We start from the raw sequence: 23,694 nt of genomic DNA, 5'->3' as shown, positions 1-23,694 counted from the left end.
GCTCAGGACAAAAAGCTGATCACCAAATCACTTTTGGACAACTGCAATGTTTTCTCTCTGTTAATATCTAACTCTATATTGAGCAATATATTTCAATCATAAAGAAGGAATAGTAAATATGTTCAGGAAGTCATTTTATATAATATTTCAAGTTCTAAGACAAAGGGTAAAAGATAACATTCCTCAGTGGTATTTATCAAAACCATTCACGTCTAAGCAGATTTGGAGAGATCTGTCACACATCCATACAAGACTGGAATACAGCTACAGGGATCACAGAATCACAGAATGTTCGGGGTTGGAAGGGACCTCTGTGGGTCATCTAGTCCAACCCCCCTGCCAAAGCAGGGTCACCTACAGCAGGCTGCACAGGACCTTGTCCAGGCGGGTTTTGAATACCTCCAGAGAGGGAGACTCCACAACCTCCCTGGGCAGCCTGTTCCAGTGCTCCGTCACCCTCAGAGGGAAGAAGTTCTTCCTCATGTTCAGATGGAACTTCCTGTGCTTCAGTTTGTGCCCATTGCCCCTTGTGCTGTCACTGGGCACCACTGAAAAGAGTTTGGCCACATCCTCCTGACACCCACCCTTCAGATATTTATAAGCATTTATAAGGTCCCCTCGCAACCTTCTCTTCTTCAGGCTAAACAAGCCCAGCTTCCTCAGCCTTTCCTCATAGGAGAGATGCTCCAGTCCGATAATCAACTTTGTAGCCCTCCGCTGGACTCTCTCAAGTAGCTCCTCATCTTTCTTGAACTGGAGAGCCCAGAACTGGATACAGTAATCCAGATGGGGCCTCACTAGGGCAGAGCAGAGGGGAAGAAGAACCTCCCTCGACCTGCTGGCCACACTCACAGTTTGTGGGTTAACACTATCAAAATATCTCTCAACAGATGAGTATTGAAAACAGACACTGGAATCAAGTTTAAGAAATCAACAAAGCTTATAAAATAAACACTTCATGCATCTACTGCTTCTTAATGAAAAAGAATGAAGCCTCAATTTTTGCTCAGTAGTGGTGATTCAATTATTGGATAAACACTTGGCAATGGAAACAGTTATAACTAGTTGCTATAGAAATTCTACAAGTAATGGGATGAAATTAAGAAATGAAAATTTGGGCTGAATCATCAGGAAAAACATTCTAATGGCAAGACCTATTTTACAATGGAAGAAGTTTTCTAAAACAGTGGTGGAAGCCCTGTTTCTTGGCACATTTTAAACAAGGCTGGACTGAGCATTAGGAAATATTCTATCCGTCACTACTCTGCACTGCCAGAAGAACAGAGTTTTTCATCATCACTATTCTGCTTTCCATACATGGCCCAGTACTGACTGATCAATTAGATTAACATCAAGATCAATTAGATTCAGATCCCTAAAACAGAACACATAAGCACATTTTTCAGCTCTAACCATGCACTTGAGAATTCGGCTGAACAGTGACATATTTAAGAACCTGCTTTTAATATTGGGAACTTTAGAAGAAGCAAATTCTACAGTAAAATCTGTTTGGAAAACAAGTGTTTGTTTCATAAAAAAGGTTTTGAAGTTTCAGTAAACCAAAACAAAAATACATTGTTGTCACAATAAACTTAGAACATTTCTAAACATGGGGCAAAAGTGTGAGAGAAGGGTGGACACAGATATTTATATATCAATGAGACTTTCAAATAGCCAGTAGATAGTTTATTCACTGTGTAGACCGGAGATCCAGATTCAAATTCATCCTGATTACCAGAAGAGACTTTATACATAAGCTTCCACATCTGTCTGCAGCTCCAAGCTACAGGCATCACCTCAGAATTTTTCCACAAAAAGCTTTGGTTTCAGTTAGTCAGTGTTTTCTGATAAAACGTGCCATCCAGAAACTCCTACCTCACTCATCTGGATGCTCACTTAAAGAGAAAAAGGGTAGAAAGAGACAGAAAGAAACCATTCTGACAGATGTCTGTATCATGCTTCCAGGTACCCATAATTAGCTATGCTTTCTAAATATAAATTATTCAGTGCAATAAAGGTGTTACTGGCAGTTCTAAAGCCTACATAAACTGTATTAAATAAAGCAGACCAGATTCAGAATTGAAGCAACATTCTAAATTTAGGATTCTTATTCCTTCTTTACTACCTTTTTAGTATAAAAAAAATCTCATAGAAGCTTCCTGTGAAAATATTGATGCTATTAATTGTACCACCAAAAATGATAAATGGTAAGGGTAAAAGCTTTTTCTCTATTATTCTTTTCTGTTGTTGTTTTGTTTTGTTTGTTTTACCTTAGCCCCATCTTTCCCTGGCTCTCCCTTGATACCTGGTAAGCCACGTGGTCCCTAAGAGAGAAAAAATGAAAACCAGATCAAATATTAATACAATCTGATACAGAATGAGATGTAGAAATGTAATACAACATGACTCGGGCTCTGATGTGTCAGATGGCCGATCACAACATTTTGGTAACTGGATACAAAAGCAGAACCAAGCATGAAATGTATCCAGCATGTATGAATATGGCACACTCATAACCCATAACCGGGGAACATCAAAATAATTCTTTGCTCTAACCAAGGACCACCCCAGGAAAAAAGGACATCACACGGTCTGTACTAGTCCACAGATGCCCCCTTCCTTTCAAATGTCCATCAGCCAGCCTTCAGATGTTGCAGGCTTGCTCTTGGTCCCAGCATGCTCTCAGATACTTAATTCAACAAATTAGTAAGTCCTCAACTATCCACACAGACTGCATCATGAGAGAGTTGGCAGGATTTGTCTCAGATTTTCAAATTCTACGAATAAAACACAAACTTACTTGAATCCCTGGAGTTCCTGGGATACCTGGAGTTCCTGCTAATCCCTGATATCCCTAAGGAAAAGAAACCAAGACTTATTACTTTTCATAAGTTATATTTTAAAAAATTCCAAACATCTATATAACGAAAAAACATTCCTCCTGGTTACTAGAGAACTGTTATCACAACTCTGTCAATTTAGGTCACAAATTTCAGTGAATGCTATCACAGTCATACATTTAAGAATTTGATTCCAGCTTTCAGAAGCTTTCACCTCTGCATCTGAAGTTTGCAGCCTTCAGACTTTATGCTAAAATCCGTTATTTTAGAATTGTTACATGAGAATGTAACAAATGTATTGTTTTATTCCCCACTGGAGGAAAAAAAAAACAAACCACAAATAAACCCACATACGTAGACACTTTTCTTCCCCTCTCTCTCTCATGAAAAATAGCTGAATAATGCCAGGACTTTTAAAGGCTTATTTCCAGTTACAGGAATAAGCTTTAACAAACAAGGGATGTTCTAATACCTTATGCAGCTAGTTTTATAATATCTCTAAACAATAAAAATTCCATTCTGAATACTAAGCACTTCGCTATGAACTTGAAGGTATATAACAGGCTATGTAAGTAAAAAAATAATTTGAATGACTGGGACTATGAAAAGAAACACTAAATAATTCGTGAGTTGAAAACAGAATTTCAGAAATGTTTTACTAGAAATCAGCATTGGCAGAACAAGAGAACCTTTACAGATCCCAAAATATATGTCTGAGGTGTTCTGGCAGATTGGATTCAATGAGTATAGCAAAGATAGCCAGTTTTTATGCAAAATTAACAAGTCCTTCAGAAGAATCCTTTAAATGAGGCAAGTAAGTGGAAGAACAGGAATTTTATCTCGCTCCATTAAAAACACGTAATTCCAAAGAATACAATGAGCTACAAAGAGGGTTTTGTTTAGAAAATACACAAAACAAGAAAAGAAATTGTCCTATAAAATTCTGAAGCTATTTGGCTCAGAACTTTCAACAGGCAGCCCAAATTAAATTTGATATATCCTATAAAATGGACTATCCAATTTCAAATACCCAGAATTTGACCTTGATTGGAACTGAAAGAACTAATAACCCTATTTCTAAATGGGTTCCAGTCTCAAAAACTCAGCACAAATTTAATGGTGGGATTTCCACACTGATAAAAAGGAGTCAGTACAACCTTTTCAATATAAAGAAGGCAATGTGTATGTCTGATTTCTTCTTTAAATCAGTCAGAGCTTCCTGGGAATAATAAACAGAGCTAAAATTATTTGCTGGGTTAGATACAAGAAAGTACTTGCTGTGCCCTCTTCCCAAAAGACATTTGAGCAGATGCCCAAAGAGTCAGCTGGTAATGTTTAGTACAGAAGTAAACAGCATTCTAGGTCTCTGCCATATACACGTTCTTTATCAAGCGTTTAAGTGCTCAAGGCAGTTCTAGCAAAATCAGCTTTAACTCTACATGGTGTAGCATTCCCAGATTGCTTATAAGCCTCCTGGGTAGCTGAAACAATTCACCAAGTCAAAAAAATGCCTTTAAAAGTTCATCCTTTTATTTCTTTTCCAAAAAAAGCAAAAAGTTTGTATGACTTCCTGTGGGACATAATACTATATAAATAAAACTTTATTTCATATTTTAGGTTTCTGAAATGCAATTTCCCTTCCTTCTCCTTCTAACTTAGTAGGGGAAGAAGTAGAGGAGGACAATTTCCTGGCTGAACTGAATTTCAAAATTCATGAGATGAAAGTAGGATGGCAGAAGAGTTTTCAGCTTACAAAATGGCATATTTAGCTCAGAGCTAGATCTTGTAATGTGATTTCAGAGCAAATCAAACACATTGTCAGTGTGTTTGTTTAACAGAAAGCAGGAACAGAGAAGATTCAAAAGGCAATTCACAGAAAGTCACAAAAATGAGAATCACTTCCTGGTACAAATAATGCAGCAATTGTTTGGACAAGTTAAAAACACCTTTTATAAATTAGGAAAACTACATTTCATAAGAACTGAGCATGTACTCTGTATCACTACTCCTCTTGCAGTATGGATCATCAATCTACATGTGAACGCCCACAATTGTTTTGCACTCAAGTCAGCTCAAGTCCTTTTTCCCTAACCTCAAAGCCCTCTATAGGAGTATGCATGTGACATATATGCACACGCTCCGAGAACAGCTGTGCCATAGCTGACATTTCACGTAAAAGGGACAGAAGTCAAAATTCCCTTTTCAATTGACATAGATCATTCAAGATTGAAGGTTCACTTTCAAATAAGGTGAAAGCACTAAATCTGCCACCAAAAAGAATACTTTTTATTTGGACTTGATCTTCTCTCATGAACTTTTCAGAAGAGACACGAATGGTGTGAAAAGTATTATAGTAAACCTGAATTCACACTCAGTTTTGAATCCAGTCGCCTAAACACAGGCAGCTCCTGCCTTTTGAGATTCCTAGACATTCACCCAGTGTTAGAAGATAGTGGCACAAAATATTTGGGAGGTATTCACCCTTTTGAAGCAGCAGCATGGGCAAGACAAAATACCTTACAGCGTAAGAATCCCATACTTCTTGGGGTATATTAGTTAAATATGTCTTGACTAATATGGGAATTTAGACACCCAGTGTCTGTACACATGTAAATGCTAAATTTAGGTGTCTTAAACTGAATCCCATCTATAATGTTTTATCAATGTCGTCCATCAGTACTACTCCACAGCATGTTTTTTATATTCACATTAATTATTTTACATCAGTGCAACTGAAATCAGGATCATACAAAATCTCCCTCTCAGTTTGTTGTGGGTGGGAACAGTACTGATAAATTCCTAGTGCCTGAAAATCTGTAAAGGCAAACTGATAAACAGCAAGATACTGAGATGCTTAGTTTTGTACCAGATGGTTAAGCATTTAAAAAAATCACACATAAAATGTGTCTTTGGAATTTAAAGAAAATGGCAATAATTTACAAATAATTGTAACGGAAAAAGTTGAACAGACTTCTTAGGCCAAAGAACTTACACAAAGGACACAGACAAATTAGCAATACTGTCACCATCAGTGAATTAAGAGCCTTGCTGGAAAATGAAAGTTAGTTTACCTGTAGCGAAAAAAATTGAGCAACAAGGATATATGACAAGTATTAATTCCAAAGAACTTTTAGGTGAAATAGCAGAGTAAACCTCATAAGTATATCTTCAATGCACTTGCATGCCTAAAGGACAAAAGTTCCGACAGCATTCATAGGTCTATCACATCAGACAAACATAAAAATAAAAACAGTGGACATACTGAGAAGTCAGTAACAACTGCACTGCACACTTCCTTGCTGAAAAGCTTTTGGAGTCACTGAAGGACACAAACGACAAAGGCGTGACAACAGGACTACTTGGGAAAGATGAGGGAGAAGTAAACAAGCTCAATTTGGCTAGGAAATAACCAAGATCAACAGCAATGGTCTAAAGATATTTAAGGACTGTAAACACTAAGTAAACAGAACTATTTAGGGTGATGTAACTAAGCATAATGGAATTCAACTGCAAAAGAAAAATTTAACTTGGTGTTAGGAAAATATCCTGACAGAGAGGTCTGCGGACCTCTTGTGGAACTCTCTTGCAGAGAATTTTCGTACATTTGAAGTACAACTATCTAAAGCATCCATAAAACACATTACATCTTAAAGGACAGAACTTCTTATAGTTATTCAGACTTGCATCCACACCTACACTCAAATTTGCAGTCATGCTATGACCTTCTCCCTCACTGGCAATATCAGTAACTACAGCCCTGCGAGGCAACAGAAATGTTAGAAAGTAGTTGGCATATTCGAATTAAGTGTTTTAGCCTTTCTCTGAGAAGTTGCTTATCATCTGATGTTTTTGACTCAGGTCTTTCCTCCTCCTTTTCCCAAGGAGACTTTTTCCCATCCTGCCTTCTCTAACACCTCACTATGCTCGTACTCCTCTGCCTACTGCTTCTCTCTTTCCCAGCTCTTCGGACATGTGGATCAGTCATGCGGTCCTCTCCATCAGGTCTCCTTCGAACCTGGGCCTTACTCCCTTCTCCGGGACTTTCTTAAGCTGTGGTAACTCAGGAGCTCAGAACAAGTGTCACGTCCTCTCTCCTCCCTTTGCTGAACAGCATGGCCCTGTAGAACAACTTCTAGTGGCACCTGCTTCTGCAGGCTACCAGAACTGTCTCTGAAGTGAAGCCCCTCTGTCTACACATACCAAAACACGAAAACGAAGGGCAGGCCCAGCATTAGAACACAAAGGTAACTAAATGCAGCTTTTACTCTCCAACATAAATTTGGGCATGACTCCTGATCACAGATTTGTAATCCCGTGAACATTATCATCAGCAAAGTACAGAAAAGAGTTTTCATTGCCTTGTCTGTTGCCTTTTATTGCTTTGTTTTGGTTTGGCCTGTTAAATCCTTTCTCCATTTGATTATACTTCCTTCCATTGGCTACTCTGTCATCTGCCAAGGCTTTCAGAGCTCAGAGCCGCTAGCATCATCTGGCCTTGGCCACTGCTGAAGACAGTCATACGGTCTTTTGTCTGAAATATATAGCTGTATGCAACACAAGTCAGCATCAGGCATTGCCCTTATTTCAGAGTAGTAGGTCTCAGAGAAGCCACTGCATGACTGCATTAGTCAGAACGGAGCAAACATATTGCCCCTTCCAACCCTTACCATTCTATGTTTCCATGATTCTATAACAACACCGTCACTGTGTTACTGAGGAGTATTTACTTTTCTGGAATTAAGAGCAGTATTTTAAAGCTGAATTGTCAACTACGTCTGTAAAAGATTCCTAAGAAAAGTAGCTGCAGAGTTTGTATCAATTTAAATCCCCAGGCAAACCATCCAATAGCACAGGTAATCCTATGTATACATGAAACTGTTACCCATATTTATTCCAAAAGTACTGCTGAAAAAGCTGGCCGTTGCCGTTATACTTAGTGCATCATAGAAGATTTGGCCTTCAGTTGGTCACCAAATATTATTAAACTCTAGACAGTACAGCTCTGATGATGTTCTACAGTTTTTTAAAAAGAAATATTGGAATGATCAGAAATTACTTATTTTGTGAGGCTTTTGATACTTTATGAAGTCTTTATCTGGGTATATCAGTAAAATCAGTCTCACCAGATTATTTTTAAACTGCTTATTGCTTGTGGACACTGTAAAGACAAGGCAAATGGTTCCAAACTTTCATGAATGAAACTACATGGAATACTGGAAAATCATCTAGATTTGCCAGCCGTGTGGTTCAAAGTTCAAAACTGACAAATGAGTGTACTTTTTCATTTCTCTCAGCAGACCAGTACCCTATCACCTGTGTTAACCACAAGTGACCACTGCATAGAATCTATTTATTTTTCCCCTTAACTTGAGTTTTTCCCCAGTACATATAAAGTATCCTTTTGAATAAAAAATGGCTTTGTGACCGCACAGTCAGGCTGACAAGCATTCTCAGGGCCAGCAACCACTCCAGCTGCTTCTTTCTGATGAATAATGTCCTTTAAAATGAGTTCCAGTTGAGACTCAAATACTGTTTTTACCCTTGTGCTTCTTTACCAATGCTATTTTTCCTGACAAGATAATTCAAGCATTTGAGGTCCTGAATGGCATTTTTGATTGAAAAAAAATGTATTTTCATTACTTATTATGCTTCTCACCTCTGTATTCTTCTCTAGTTACTTCAATTAATGTTTTCTGTACATATCGTAGTATGGAAAATAAACAGAGGTGGCAATTAAAGGGAAAAAACAAACAACCTATAAACAAAGCTATTTAAAAAAACAATTAAAGAATGACTGAAAATGAGCCATGTTTATATTCACTTCTCCAAATACTACAGCAAATAATTTTACTGGGTAACACCGCGTGAAATTTTTCTGGTAATATTGAAGATATTCATGGGAATTGTTTTGAATTTTTCTGGACTGAAACTAACTTTAAGTACTACAAAAATCTAGCCAGCCCGCAAAAAATAAACTAAATTTTCTTTGATGTTTTACTTTAAAAATCAGTTACATATAGTAATACAAATGCATGCTAAAACCTTTCTCAGAGGAAGAAACATTTTGTTGACCAGTTATGCTGTTCCAAGAAAATGAATACCAGATAGGCAAACTGGAATAACATTAGAGAAGAACACAAAAATGTGCTTGGGAACAGAAAAGACTGACTTTCCAGGAAAAGCTTTTCATGCAAAAGCCATTCGATTAAACAACACTGACTACACAACTACCTGTAAGCCTATTGTGCTGTCTGAATTAAGAGCTTGCTTTTCAGAGTTCCCCAGGGAACACAGCTAAATGATGCATATGAGCAAAGTTACCTCAAACAAGGCAAATCACTGACAGCACAGAAAACATGCAAGTCATATTAGCAAATAAATAAGTAAAACAGAAAGAAAAAGACAGAGAGAGGAATCTGCTTTCCTGCACTGTGTATCTAAAGGGTCTCCCATCATTCATGGCTAAAAGCTAGCCTGGAAAGCACTCAAGAATCTACTGTAAGGAACAATAATGTACTGGCCAGAGCTGCAAATGATCTAATAGGTTTGCAATTATGTCCTTACAAAGAACAAGTGCAAAAAGCTACAGCTGATTTTTCAAAAATATAAGTTAACAAAGATATAGGATTTAACTGCAAGCACTTTAAATAACATATGAACTTCAGTTCAGCAAAATGGTAAAATTTCTCCTTTAGCAGGGCTTTTTGATTCTATTCTAATTGTCTGAGATACTTTTGTTAACCTTTTTTATGTTCAGAGAATGCCCATCTATGCACATACTCACTAACTGCCAGATTGCGAAGTTACAGAGAGACTACGATATCAATTTATTTCTCCCTCATGATTCACAATGTTACAAATCTCAGTGCTTATGGGAAGATATATAGCACTGAAGTGGAAACCTGTTAATAAAAGTATGAAAAAGTCTTAACAAATTGTTTCTAAAACAATACCGTTGTAGCTGACTGGACACTTCAGAAATAAAGTCTTCATCTGTTTTTTAAGAGAGAGAATGGAATGAGCCGTTCCCTACCATTCCCTACCAATATCCAGTCCATTCTGGCTTCACTAAAACTTACACAATATCACTTTATTTTTCACAATATCAGAAGTGGCTGGATTTAAAACAGCTCTGCTATGCTTATCCACACTGCAGGTCTACTTCTAGCAATTGGCATGGTCAAACTGTGATGGACACCTTCTCCCACAGAACTCCAGGCTGAGAGAGTTTTTATACCTATCTTTGTATAGAACAGGACTACTCTTCAGAACTTAAGCACCATCAATAATCAACTGAAAAGTTATTCTGATTAGATGACACTTCCCCAGTTCAGATTCCACCCACTCCTGTTTTAAAACCTGGATTTTCATGATTTTCTGGAACGAAAATGTAGTATTTTACAGCACTGAAAATTTCAATTCAGATTTTTTCTCTATTTCCAGTTCCACAAAATTTTTATGATAATAGCTATCAAATGCTGTTTAAGACAAAAGCAAAAGTATACAAATGTTTCTATATCACAGGAAAATAAGGATCTTTTCCTGTGGAACTATTGAAAAATTCATATACTCACTGCTCTCCTGGGCCATCAGGGCTACCATGGCCGGGTTTCAATATACCCAGTCCCATATTTTAAAACAGATGAATTTTCAGAAACAATTGCATTTCTTGTTTTCAGTACCTACTTTTTTTTCCTATCAAACTAACTCTGCTTCCAAAAGGAATCACCACAGTTAAATGAAGCAGCTGCTATCCCTAAGAAAAGGCCAACAAGTAACTAAGCAACAAAATAAGAGAAATGTGAACATTTTATAACGTGTAGCACGGAGCTTTCTCTTTGTAACTGGTAATATTTATCACCCTTGCAGCATACACACTTCCAAGTAACTAGCAATCTCACTGTTTCCATCTTTAGCTGACATAGAAATGAAATGTATTACTAGTATTAAAAATTCTTATAAAAAATAGAAAGTTATGTGTTTTTCTGAAGCCATTGAAGTTGGTGGGCAGTACAGGAATAACATGACAGAGGTACTAAAATTGCTAAGCAAGGGCAGATTTTGGAAAGGCCTGTGATAAGTGACAATATCCTCATGAAACTTTCCACAGGACAGAAAAATTCCTAAGAGTGTGAAGCTGAAAGGTTCAGTTCAGACCTTTGTTGTTCTTCTCTGAGGTCTCTCTAGTTTGTCAAGTGTGGACCACAGTGGCCCAAAATAACTTAACATCCCTTCTAAGTCTCAAACAAATCCGTAGACTATTAGTTCCCCAGTCCATAATCCAATGCTTCTTTCATAAATGATTTTGTCTTCTCTGCACTCATCCACTTATATTTTCTAACGTTTTGGGACATCTTATATTTTTATTCTCAGTAGTATTTGGGACTCCTCCCCAACTATTTTCTGTGGATTTCAAGACATGATGCTTACCTTCTCTTCTACTTCACCATGGAGATACCAGAATAACACTACAACCTAAGGACTCAACCACAAAATTTAGTCCTCACAATAAGAATGAAAAGCTACAAGGGATTTCTAGTATATGCATGCACTTTTGTTTTCCTGCTTTTGGAATCCAAGCAAAGAAATTATCCTCTTTTCAGAAGCAAATTATTTTTAATGCTCCCAACTTTCTTTTTCTTTTCCCTTTCTTTCTTTTTTTTTAATATAAATAAAAAAGTTTCTAATGAGTAGTAAGCAGTATCAGAGGCCACATTCTTAGAAAAGAAACATGGGTGGTCAAGTCTCCCAGCTTTTGGTCTGCCTTCTCTTTACACATCAGAGGCATACGCATACCACCACTTTCATGATACAGAGACTGCAGGCTGTTAATAAAACCTTACTCAACGGACAAGCTTGGGTGCCAAAACCTTAGAGGTTTCCAGTTAGATTCAGAGATCTAACATATTTTTTAATGATACCTTAGGCTACTTTTATACATTTCTTTGCTTTTATTACAATGAAAAATGTTAACCATGAAGACCAGGCGAGGCACTGCCAAATCTGCTGTGTTTATTTTAGGGACATATGTTATTCATCTACTTTCTTCCAGTCTTTACCATCCATAATAATGGAATGCCAGCTTAAAAAGTCAAATCTCGTGTAAGAGAAAAACACAGGTATTTTTATGACGTATGTTTTAACACATAATGTTTAGAATGGCAAAATATCTATATTTTTAACATTGTATATGCATATCTACATATTTTGATGGACTACTTGAGGCAGCCTAAAAAGAAATTAAATGAACCAAGCTTAAACATTAGAAGCAATCTCTAAAAGAAAACAGGCAGGATTTTAGCTGCTGTAAAGTGTTATCTCATGCAAAAACACTTAAGCAGTAAAGACTGAAGGTCAGAAGGTGGTAACTACTGCAAATTGATGCAAAGACCAACAGGAGCACTCATAGCCTGTTCTCTGATTTACAACAGTGCCTAACTCATGCTGTCATATTTACAATATTTGAGCTTGAAATAAGAACACTAACAAATTCACAGAATTGTTACATTCAGATAGCACTTAACTGACATTCACAGTTTCAAAGAATGGAGACAAAATAATCTAAATTTGAAAATCTGTTATCAGTGGTACATGTTTTTTCTCCTGTTAGTTTTGCATTTACAATATATGACTAAGTTTTTAGTACTCACAGGCTTACCATCTGGACCAGGCTGACCAGGATAACCATGATTCCCAGGCTGCCCAGGGTCACCCTACGGAGAAGCAATATGTTAACACTCAAAAGTTACGAAAGAGCATTTTAAAATTAGCACAGAGCAACCTTAACCCTAACACATTCCACGAAACAGTGGCTGCAAGCCCAGATACCTGCTATTAAGGAGTAATTCCTACAGCAAAAAATAACTGATCTTGTAACCCCCTCCCTGGGAAAATTCTCCCTAAATTCTTGTGCAGGACTTGGAGAAGTGAGCCCATGCTCAGTTACAGCACAAGTTTGGCTCATCATCTCAAATGCTTTCAAGTTATTTTAAAGCCTAATCAACACAAGTAAAAACACTTTTCATAAAACAGATGAAAAAATCTTTATTGAAACCTTGTTAACCTAGTAGTTCTGCTCTGAAGAAGACTCTCACTTGCTTTGGCTGAGTCTGGTTCTTAAAGCAAAAGCACTGGAAAGGCAGGAGCCAGGATTAAAACCTGCTAAATACTAAACTCCTCTCTACATGCTTATTGCTGTCTAAAAAAGATATTATTTTAGATTTCTTCCTATAAGGTCTTTGCAATTATTTTGATAACTTCTGTTATGACGATGTTTAAAGGAAAAGTCAGCTCTCAGGCTTCATGTTGATGGTAACAAAGCAGGAACGTAACTTCCTACTCAATATATCCTCCTAGCGTATTAAAGTTCTCTGTTTATTCTACTAATGGACTTGATTTGAGCTCAGCAAAATCCAGTAAGAGCTGATCTATAAAAACATTTTACTTCTACAGGAGCATGAAGCAGGTACCGCTTTCTTCAGCCTGAACCACCCACAGACCTGTGGGTCAGTTACAACTGCAGAATTGTTATAAACAGGGAGGACATTACGAGGTAAACAGGCAACTAGCTTTCAACACGACTGTGAAAAAACATCTTTTCACATATAAGCCACAGAACTGTAATGCTGAACTAAATGGGTAAGGATATAGAATAATGTCTCTTTAGAAAAGCTCAACAGTTATCATTTGCTAAATTAATAATAGGTTACCCAGAAACAGTATTGTCCAAATTAAGAAGTCCAGGTTTGAGATTTGAATGAAAATAAATTTGCTTTCAAATACACTATCTAAACTATGAAATTTTGTGCCTTTAATTTGAAGTTTAAAATACCAGTTACTTGTGTTTTTAAATTGTTTTAATTTAATTAATTTTATTGTACTTCGTTAATATCACAAACATACAAATAAAGTTTAAATATATAGGGCTCCAAAGTCCAGTATTCAAAAGTTAAGAAATACTGTAACTAGGATAACTTATGCAGTCTTAAACTGGCTTCCTTTTCACTCTTTCCGCAGTCTTTTGTGTTAGGCATCATCTTGTCACCTGCATTATTTAGTCCTCCCCAAACAAATACACTGCAATGCAATTGAAAGACTGCCCATGAAGCAGGGATCTAAATGAACTTGCATACGTCACACTAATTCTAACATCTGATACTCCTTCCTACTTTACAGGATGTGGCTTCCAATTTTCATAAAATGATAAATACTTTCTTCTCTCTGTCTCTTTTTTCTCTCACATGCTACAGAGAAAAATTAAAAGATAAAAGACCACAAAAATGTTATTACATGAAATAATAATGATCTTCATCTTGTGGATTCCAGTTCCTTGATTAGAAACTGCAAGCAGCCTCACAGTCACAGGCCCTGGTTCTCATGGGGGACTTCAACCACCCTGACATCAGCTGGGAAGACCATACAGCTAGGCAGGCGCAATCCAGGAGGTTCCTACAGAGCATCGAGGATAACTTTCTGATGCAAGTGGTGGAGAAACCAACAAGGAAAGGCGCGCTACTGGACCTCGTGTTAACAAACAAGGAGGGACTGGTGGAGGATGTGAAGGTTGGAGGTAGACTCGGCTGCAGTGACCATGAAATGGTTGAGTTCAGGATCCTGCGAGGAGGAAGCAGGGCGATAAGCAGGATCAAAACCCTGGACCTCAGGAGGGCTGACTTTGCCCTCTTCAAGGAGCTACTGGGAGGACTCGTGGGCCAGGGCTCTCGAAGGCAGGGGGGTCCATGAGTGCTGGTCGCTCTTTAAACAACACTTCTTCCATGCTCAGGAGCAATGCATCCCCCTGAGAAAGAAATTTAGCAAAGGAGGCAGGAGACCTGCATGTCTAAACAAGGTGCTTCTAGCGGAGATCAGGCAGAAGAGAAAGGTCCATGGAATGTGGAAAGAGGGACAGGCCACTTGGGAAGAGTACAGAAACGTGGTGAGAGCATGCAGGGATGCGACGAGGAAGGCCAAGGCTCACCTGGAATTGAAGCTGGCAAGGGATGTCAAAAACAACAAGAAGGGCTTCTTCAACTACATCAGCAGCAAAAGGAAGGCTAGGGACAACGTGGGGCCGCTGCTGAATGACGCGGGTGTCCTGGTGACAGAGGATGTGGAGAAGGCAGAGCTACTGAATGCCTTCTTTGCTTCAGTCTTCAGTGCTAAGACTGGCCCTCAGGAATCCCAGGCCCTGGAGGTAAGAGAAGAAGCCTACAAAGAGGACGACTTTCCCTTGGTTGAGGAGGACTGTGTGAGGGATCGCTTAAGTGATCTGGATGTCCACAAATCCATGGGCCCCGATGGAATGCACCCACGAGTGCTGAGGGAGCTGGCGGATGTCATTGCTGAGCCACTCTCCATCATCTTTGAAAGGTCTTGGAGGACAGGAGAGGTGCCCGAGGACTGGAGAAAGGCCAATGTCACTCCAATCTTCAAAAAGGGCAAGAAGGAGGACCCAGGGAACTACAGGCCGGTCAGCCTCACCTCCATCCCGGGAAAGGTGATGGAGCAGCTTATCCTGGAGGCCATCATCAAGCAAGTGGAAGAAAAGAAGGTTATCAGGAGTAGTCAGCATGGATTCACCAAGGGGAAATCATGCCTGACCAATCTGATAGCTTTCTATGATGACATGACTGGCTGGGTAGACAAAGGGAGAGCCATGCATGTTGTCTACCTTGACTTCAGCAAGGCTTTCGATACAGTCTCCCATGATATCCTCCTAGGGAAGCTCAGGAAGTGTGGGCTGGATGAGTGGTCGGTGAAGTGGATAGAGAACTGGCTGAATGGCAGAACTCAGAGGGTTGTCATCAGCGGCGCTGAGTCTAGTTGGAGGCTGGTGACGAGTGGTGTCCCCCAGGGGTCAGTACTGGGCCCAGTCTTGTTTAACTTCTTCATCAACGACCTGGATGAAGAGTTAGAATGTACCCTCAGCAAGTTTGCTGACGACACCAAACTGGGAGGTGTGGTAGATACACCAGAAGGCTGTGCTGCCATTCAGCGTGACCTGGATAGGCTGGAAAGCTGGGCAGAGAGGAATCTGATGAGGTTCAACAAAGGCAAGTGCAGGGTCCTGCACCTGGGGAGGAACAACCTCATGCACCAGTACAGGCTTGGGGTGGACCTGCTGGAGAGCAGCTCTGCGGAGAGGGACCTGGGTGTCCTGGTGGACGACAGGTTAACCATGAGCCAGCATGAAAAAGCTGGCTGCCAAGAAAGCCAATGGCATCCTGGGGTGCATCAAGAAGAGTGTGGCCAGCAGGACGAGGGAGGTTCTCCTTCCCCTCTACACTGCCCTGGTGAGGCCTCATCTGGAGTACTGTGTCCAGTTCTGGGCTCCCCAGTTCAAGAAAGATGAAGAGCTACTGGAGAGAGTCCAGCGGAGGGCTACAAGGATGGTGAGGGGACTGGAGCATCTCCCCTACGAGGAGAGGTTGAGGGAGCTGGGCTTGTTCAGCCTGAAGAAGAGAAGGCTGCGAGGCGACCTTATAAATGCCTACAAATATCTGAAGGGTGGGTGTCAGAAGGATGGGGCCAAGCTCTTTTCAGTGGTGCCCAGTGACAGGACAAGGGGCAATGGGCACAAACTGAGGCACAGGAAGTTCCGTCTGAACATGAGGAAGAACTTCTTCCCTCTGAGGGTGACGGAGCACTGGAACAGGCTGCCCAGGGAGGTTGTGGAGTCTCCTTCTCTGGAGATATTCAAGACCCGCCTGGACAAGGTCCTGTGCAGCCTGCTGTAGGTGACCCTGCTTCGGCAGGGGGGTTGGACTAGATGACCCACAGAAGTCCCTTCCAACCCCTACTATTCTGTGATAAACCCCTACCACTGTAGCAAAAAGCCCTTTGACCTGAGGTAGCTGCAGTAGACTGTTAACCCTTTACATAAGGAAAGTAGAGGTATTTTTAATCATTTGCTTAATGAAAGACAAGTGGTTTGGGGTTATTCTTGCCCACCCTTTTGAGGCAAGCTAGTAACTCTGAAAGCACTGCTTAGCAAAGCTATTGAGAAAGATACTACAGCAAAATACCAGGAATTTGTGTTTGCCATGTTAGAGATCTGAGACTCAAGCCTGGTTCTCTTTTTAATCCTTCACCAACACTGAAGGGAGGTCACCAGAACAGCTAAGGTGGAACTCTCCCGGTAAGCATCTTGTCCATTCTTTAACAAAGAAGGAAAAACACCTCTCTGTTAAAAGACTTTTATTAGCAAACCATTTCATTCTCAAACAATTAACAGTGCAAGATCATTTGCTGAAGAGTAGCAAGGAAACTTAATTTGACATCCATGAGCATTTTCTTTAACAAATAAAAGATATATTCCTGTTATTAGGGGTTATGGCATCGAAACCAGGTCTTGACAATCATAATCACTACATTCATTCACTGGAAACCAGAACCAGGAGAACCTGTCCCCTGCTTTTTTTAATCTGCCTGACTTTGACTGGCCAATGTGAGATTTGGAGAAAAAAAACGAAAAAAAAAAAAAATTGTGTATGCTCAATAAGACAGAATGGAAACTTACTTTGGGGCCTGGAAGTCCTTGTTTTCCTGGCGGGCATATGCAGGGGGCAGGCGTTGAGCCTACATCACTAGGACCATTCATGCACTACCAAGAGTGAAACCAGCCATCAATACACATGCCAAAAGCATTCAATAAATGTATCATAACATTATACGAAGCTGATGTTCCTTAGGTTGCATAGGTCCTGGCTTTCACTCCTTTGTTCAGCTGGAAGTTCTGCTTACCTGAATATTGCCCTCCAACTACATTGCACGCATGAATTCATCATTTTACCCAGAAGAAAAATAAATAAAAAATTAAGTACCGATACTGGGCTGATATCTGAAACTCTGTTTGCTTTTCCACAAATATTTTGTCATATAGGTTGATAATTTTAAACCTGGCAACATGCAAAACACTTCTCCTAAACTAATTGATATTCATCATCTAAAATGTGATCATTTATCAAATACAAATACTTAAATGAAGTTTGTAAAAGAATCTAATAAATATTATGTATAGCACAATGACCACAACCAATGGGCATGCTATCCTGTGTAGCAATCCTGAAAAGAACGTAAAGCCCAAGTCCCTCCTGGGCACATTTCCCAACTGTAAAGCTACCTGAGGAAAGGTCAGGCACGGCTGCTACCACTGACTCCTACAAGTCATGAGTCCTGACACCCAGGATACCCATCCTCCAAAGGCCATTAAGTGACCTCCTCCAGACTATGCTCCCTGTACAAACAGCGGTAAACACTAAACTTTGGCAGTCCACACCACCCTCTAGATTAGGTGTTTACCTCTCACCATCAAGACCATATGAAACCTCAATGTTTCATCAAGGCAGGCAAGGGGAGAGCTATTAGATCAAATCCACTTGCCCAAGGTCAGGCACCCAAAATTTAGGCGCATCTGTAATAAATCTATATGCTGAAGTTAGATTCAGTGAATTTTTTTTCACCCAGCAAGTCCTTAGAGCTATGGAAAGGCAAAAATTTAAGAATCCAAGATACAAAAAAGCATATTTTGTGTTTACTATCTAAAAAATTTTCTATAACATTTTACTCATATTTACTAAAATAACGCAGACTTTCTACAATGTCCTCTGAATGGAATTCTTTCTCAGAATCAGATGATTGATCAAAACACAAACCCATGTTTCCTTTGCAATGCTACCAAGTGGCGTTACAAGGATGGTTAGGGAAGCTATCATCACATGAAGCAGGTAACAGCTACCTGACTGTGCATACCCCCATTCACTTTGCAACAGCATCCAACCCTGCAAACACAAGTAACTGAATTGAACCAGGGAAAAAATCTGGCCGTTTAATCTAATAAACATGGCTTTCTTCATAAAACTGATATTTACTTTGTCTATTGACTAGAGTTCAATTCATGGAAATCCAGCACTTTTAAGCTTAGCAAACCTCCGTCCACTTTGCAAAACAATGTATATATTCCCTAGAATAATAAGAAGTTTATATAAAGTCAAATACTACCTTAAAGTGAGTTTGAGCAGTTTAGGATTGAGCCTACCTCTCCATTCTGAAACAAGAAGAAACACAGATTAAGAGTACAGCAATATTTGGAATAAGCAAAATTCATGCATTTGTAAACACTACCAAAATCATTCATAAATTTAGGGCTGTAACTATCAAGGAATTAATAGTTCAGAATTCTAGTCTTTCTCAGGCTTATGTGCAGCTGCTATCAATGCATATGAATTCTTAGTTTATTTCATTACAATTGCTACCAGTAGCAATTTTTAAAAGGCAATGACAAAACTACAATTAATACTGAACCATGTAAATATTTACAGACTAAATGTTTAGGTTTGGGTCAAACCTTTTTCCAGGAGTAACTTCCAATCAAAACAATCCTCTGCTTACTCATTCATGTCAAGAGAATGTACCAAAATATTTCTAAAATCTCTCATCTCTGCCTCAGTCCAGCATCTGGGAAAACATACAGAGGCACAGAGGCAAGGCTGGCTTTTTCTCTTTCCTATGTGACTGCATTAGCCTCTGCTATCAATTGAATGAAGTTTTCCAGTATCTGCAAGGCCACAGAACAATCCATCCCCAAATATTTCAGCATACCAACCATGAAGTTGGTTTCATAGCCACCATTAGCTGCACCATGTACAGGAGTTGTCTAAAAGGCACACAGTCACCACAGACTTCATACACAGTCTGTGGAGAGACACAGCTTCCTCTGTATTCAGTTTTCACCTCAAGCAGCTTCTAGAGAAGGTTATCTTTCTCCACGGATCATAGAGGGAGCTTAAAATTACTATGCAGCTAGGCATCTCCAGGAAAGGGGATGAATTCAGGCTGTGATCAGTACATACAGCCCCTGCTTAGCTCAGGAGCTCTGACACAACACAACCACGCTCTGACAGAATACAACCACAAACCACATATTCCTCCTTGGAGATCATCCATCATCTTTATTTTCTGAAGGAGTCCAGAATTTCATGGGTAAAGTCCAAGTTTAATTTACAACAACAGCAAGTGAAACTAACTGAAAAAGAAACAATCTTTTTGCTCAGGCTTCTTGCCAAGTCACAGAGAACACAAGATATGATGGATTTTTTAGTGTTTGACTTCTTTATGCAGAATTTTTTTTCATTTGTTTACATTTCATATCCTACTTCTATTTTGTACATGGCAAAAAGATATATGGTGCAGTTAGATAGACAAATACTAAATTTACTCCAGGATTTAAAGCTAACATTACAAAAGTGTTCCTGAACCCATTAGTTCTTGTCACGCAGAGTCAGATTTCCAAACAGCTAATAATCCAGCCGCCTACTCGTTGCTTAACTGAAAGCTGTGAGTTTTGAACAAGCCCTAATAAGGGTGCTGATTGCAATAGACACACTGGCCCCAAACAAATAACAGAAAAACAGACTAGCTGAGGGTCTGTGCAAGTCTGACAAAACCCCAAAATATCTGGATGTTACAGATTCATAGGTTCTATTGTCAAACTGACAAAATGGTCCCAGCACTAAACCAAATGATAACATGAAGAATATAGGTTTACACAGTAAGACACTCGTGCTCATGTCTGATTATCTTTAACTCAGTTTGCTTTAGACACCAAAGGAGGACATTTTGAATGAAACTGTACCCATAAAACAATCTCTTGCTTATATTCTGAGTTGGGAGCTGAATGCTTCTGAAAATATGGCTCCCACTGTGTGTCATGAATGGTTTCCAAATCTGTTTGCACGTGTTTTACATTTCATTGCATAATTAACTGTAAGTAAGAGGACAAAGAGAGGGTCAAAGGATCTCCGTAAGTTTCCTAATTGTGTACATGCATCATAAAATCCTGTACAGGATTTTGTTTTTATCTTATCCATAACACACTTCATGAAATCTTGGCAACACTTCAGTAAATGTATTATTTAACACAGACATCCGCATAAATAGTTCTGATAGTAAAAGGTGATTTAAAAATATAGGTTTGTTGTTTATGCACAAAAATTTCAGAGATTGAATGGCCTGAGACGTAGCAAAATACGTGTATCAGATGAGTTAAAAAGTAATATCTAAAGTCTTTTACACTCCTGTAACATAGTAATTTTATTAAAATATAATGTTTAAAATCATAAATTGTAACAGAAGATTCTGAGATTCTTCTGTACTGCTGTCAAATTTCCACCACCAAATATCTAAATTAAAAAAAACTTCTAAAATACATTTGTGCAAAAATAAGGCTGAAAACAGACAAGCTTCGTGTCACTTGATACTGCACAGGTAACAAGCGTTTGTTTGCATCAGCTGAATCAATGCAGTATTACTTATTCTAAGAATTCATTGAGTCAGCTTTAAACAGTGATTTGTAAAAAATGCCAAGCAGTGCTCAGAAGTTCATCTATCATACTCACAAATCCTGGGATCTCACAGACTGTTTCTCGATTATTTTGCTCTGGGTCACAGTAGATTCGCAGCTTTTGTATATCAAACTATAATTCAAAACATAAAGGACTTTTTTTTAGAGAAAGTGTTAATAGTCTGACATTAAGTTAGTTTAAACTATAACCTTCTTAAATTATATCATCCGCAAGTTTAAAAAAACGAACAAAATACTACAAAGCAAGAGAAACTGGAAGCTCTCTGTGTCCACTACAGCTAAAAGTCAATTGAAGATGTAGAAACATTTTCAGTCGGGCTGTTCACAATGATTAACACATGCAACCAATTAAACATTCTGTAACAGAATTATCTAAAGAAAAATAATCAATCCAAGATTTTATTTTCTAAACTAACTGAAATCACCACTCCTAATCCTTGGCAATAAATCCAAACACTCACAGCACAAATTACACTGGCTGCCAATATCACTGGGAAACAGGTTACAACCGCACAGGTAAAACCAACCTTTCCCTTTTTACCTTTACAGTCCTGGGAAGATGTTTTTACACTGACCTGTGTAAAAGGTCAAATTGATATAAGATGTAAAAGGTCTACTAGATGTAAGATTAGTAAATTTTGGTGAAGCATCAGATGGCATCCCTGACACTTGAAAGAATTTGGTTTAGAGTTTAGCTGTGTAACATAAAGCTTTAAAAAGCAACCATTAAAAGCACTGGCACCAGGTAACCAAAGGTTTGTGCCATTCTGCTCTGTCCCTATACTCCAGAAAAATTAAACCGCTGAAGTCAGTTTTTCTAGCACACGCTATCATCACTGAAAAGAGAAAAAAGCCCTGTTACTCTTATCTGGAATCACAGACTGTAAGTTGGACTAGCAGGAGAAGAAAGCACAGAAAGTCTGTTAATACCATGCCTAGTAATATGTGTTTTCAAATTCAAAATGCCTACACTTCACAACACTTAAGTATGCATACAAGTCTATCACTGCTATACTGGATAGCACTTCAGCCAGTAAGATTCTAATTAAATTGAGAACACTTGCAAAATATCACTAGAAAAATCTGAATCAGAGCACAGAAAGAGAATTCACCAAAGAATCTCTGAAGAAGATTCTTATATCATACTTTGTATCCAACTCCAACTGACTTCTTAAAGGATTTAAAAATACCTTTTCACTGAAAGGCGGTATACAGATTCCTTAAAATATTTCTCTATAATCACAGTTCAAATAGAAATATCCTGGCAAAGTTTGACTGTCAATGCTTTGCAGACTGCATCGCAGTCGGAGAAAGGAAATAACTTATTTTGACTATAGAAATCACCTGGAAATATAAAATTGCAACCTGAGGCAGATTTTCTACTTTTCTTCTACTACACTGTCAGAAGAGGACCTTATACAATTCGACTTTCCTAAGCTATTCTCATTTTTATTTTAGGTAACATGTCTTGCTACTAACATTCTTTAACTCAGAAACCGTATTCCTGGGAATCTATAAAAGTCCCATTTCTGCAACGACTTATGAGAAAAACCAAGACACAACAACAACAGACAACCAACTCTAGTCCTACCATGCACAAACCTATAAAAATAGTATAATCTCGCATCAACAGAGAAAATGCATAAGATGATTGATTACAATTCTGAAATCTCTTTACTTTCCTTGCAATAAGTGCTTAAAGTCCCATCAGAAATCTGTGACAAACATTTAGTAGCTTTTGCAAAGGGGTATTTTAGTACACGGACAATGTTACCACCAGAAATGATGAGTCACACACACAGTGCATCATCCAAGTTTCCACGTACACTTTTGGAATATGATAATAATAGAACTGAAGCCTGGCTACAAATACATAAAATTCAGGAGTAACTGAGTAAAGAGTTATCTGAAGAAATGTCTGACCCAGAGTATCTGAAGAGAGTTAATGAAGATGGTGAATAACACATTAATATATTTTAACAGGAGCAGTAAGGATCATGAAATTAGAGTACAAAAAAAGCATCGCTTTCAAAATAACTAAAAAAAATGTCTACTTATGTAATTCAGTATTTCTTAGTATTGTTTCCATTACTATCAGTCTAATCAGTAATGTCACTACCACATTGCTATAACTATAAGGAAACAATCTATTTAGCAGTACGACAGAAACAGAGTTGATACATCTTGTACTTTCATGACAGCTACTGATGACAAAGAAGCTTCATCAAAATTTTATCTCCCTCCTTTACCAGCATAACCCATACACTGATGGAAGGAAATTACACGTAAGTGTCAAGCACAGCGCAAATCCCCTGCTTTGAGACACCGTCTCCCAAGTTCAGGTGACCACATTGCATCAAATTTGCTTTTCAGCAAAAATGAATACCCCTTGAAGTCAGTGAGGCCAACCAAGCACCCACCACACAGGATACATCAGTTGTGCTGAGTCCTCCTGACCATTTCTGTTCCCTCTCAACTATCAATATGTTGTAA

General features: G+C 38.7%; 1 protein-coding gene across 1 annotated transcript in view; it reads right to left on the bottom strand.

Annotated features, from left to right (window-relative positions):
• Nucleotides 1-23,694, bottom strand: part of COL21A1 (collagen type XXI alpha 1 chain) — a 114,908-nt gene that overhangs the window by 54,677 nt on the left and 36,537 nt on the right. Inside the window, exons 7-12 of the mRNA XM_075414648.1 lie at nucleotides 21,236-21,313; nucleotides 18,877-18,885; nucleotides 17,359-17,442; nucleotides 12,491-12,553; nucleotides 2,801-2,854; nucleotides 2,271-2,324 (exon numbers count right to left, since the gene is read on the bottom strand). Of these exons, the coding sequence (XP_075270763.1) occupies nucleotides 2,271-2,324; nucleotides 2,801-2,854; nucleotides 12,491-12,553; nucleotides 17,359-17,442; nucleotides 18,877-18,885; nucleotides 21,236-21,313 (342 nt within the window). The remainder of the gene's footprint in view (nucleotides 1-2,270; nucleotides 2,325-2,800; nucleotides 2,855-12,490; nucleotides 12,554-17,358; nucleotides 17,443-18,876; nucleotides 18,886-21,235; nucleotides 21,314-23,694) is intronic.

The sequence above is a fragment of the Opisthocomus hoazin genome, chromosome 2, assembly GCF_030867145.1.
Source record: "Opisthocomus hoazin isolate bOpiHoa1 chromosome 2, bOpiHoa1.hap1, whole genome shotgun sequence".
In the NCBI taxonomy this organism is placed as follows: domain Eukaryota; kingdom Metazoa; phylum Chordata; class Aves; order Opisthocomiformes; family Opisthocomidae; genus Opisthocomus; species Opisthocomus hoazin.
Note: the sequence above shows the minus strand (reverse complement) of the source record. Positions and strands in the feature narration are given on the sequence as shown.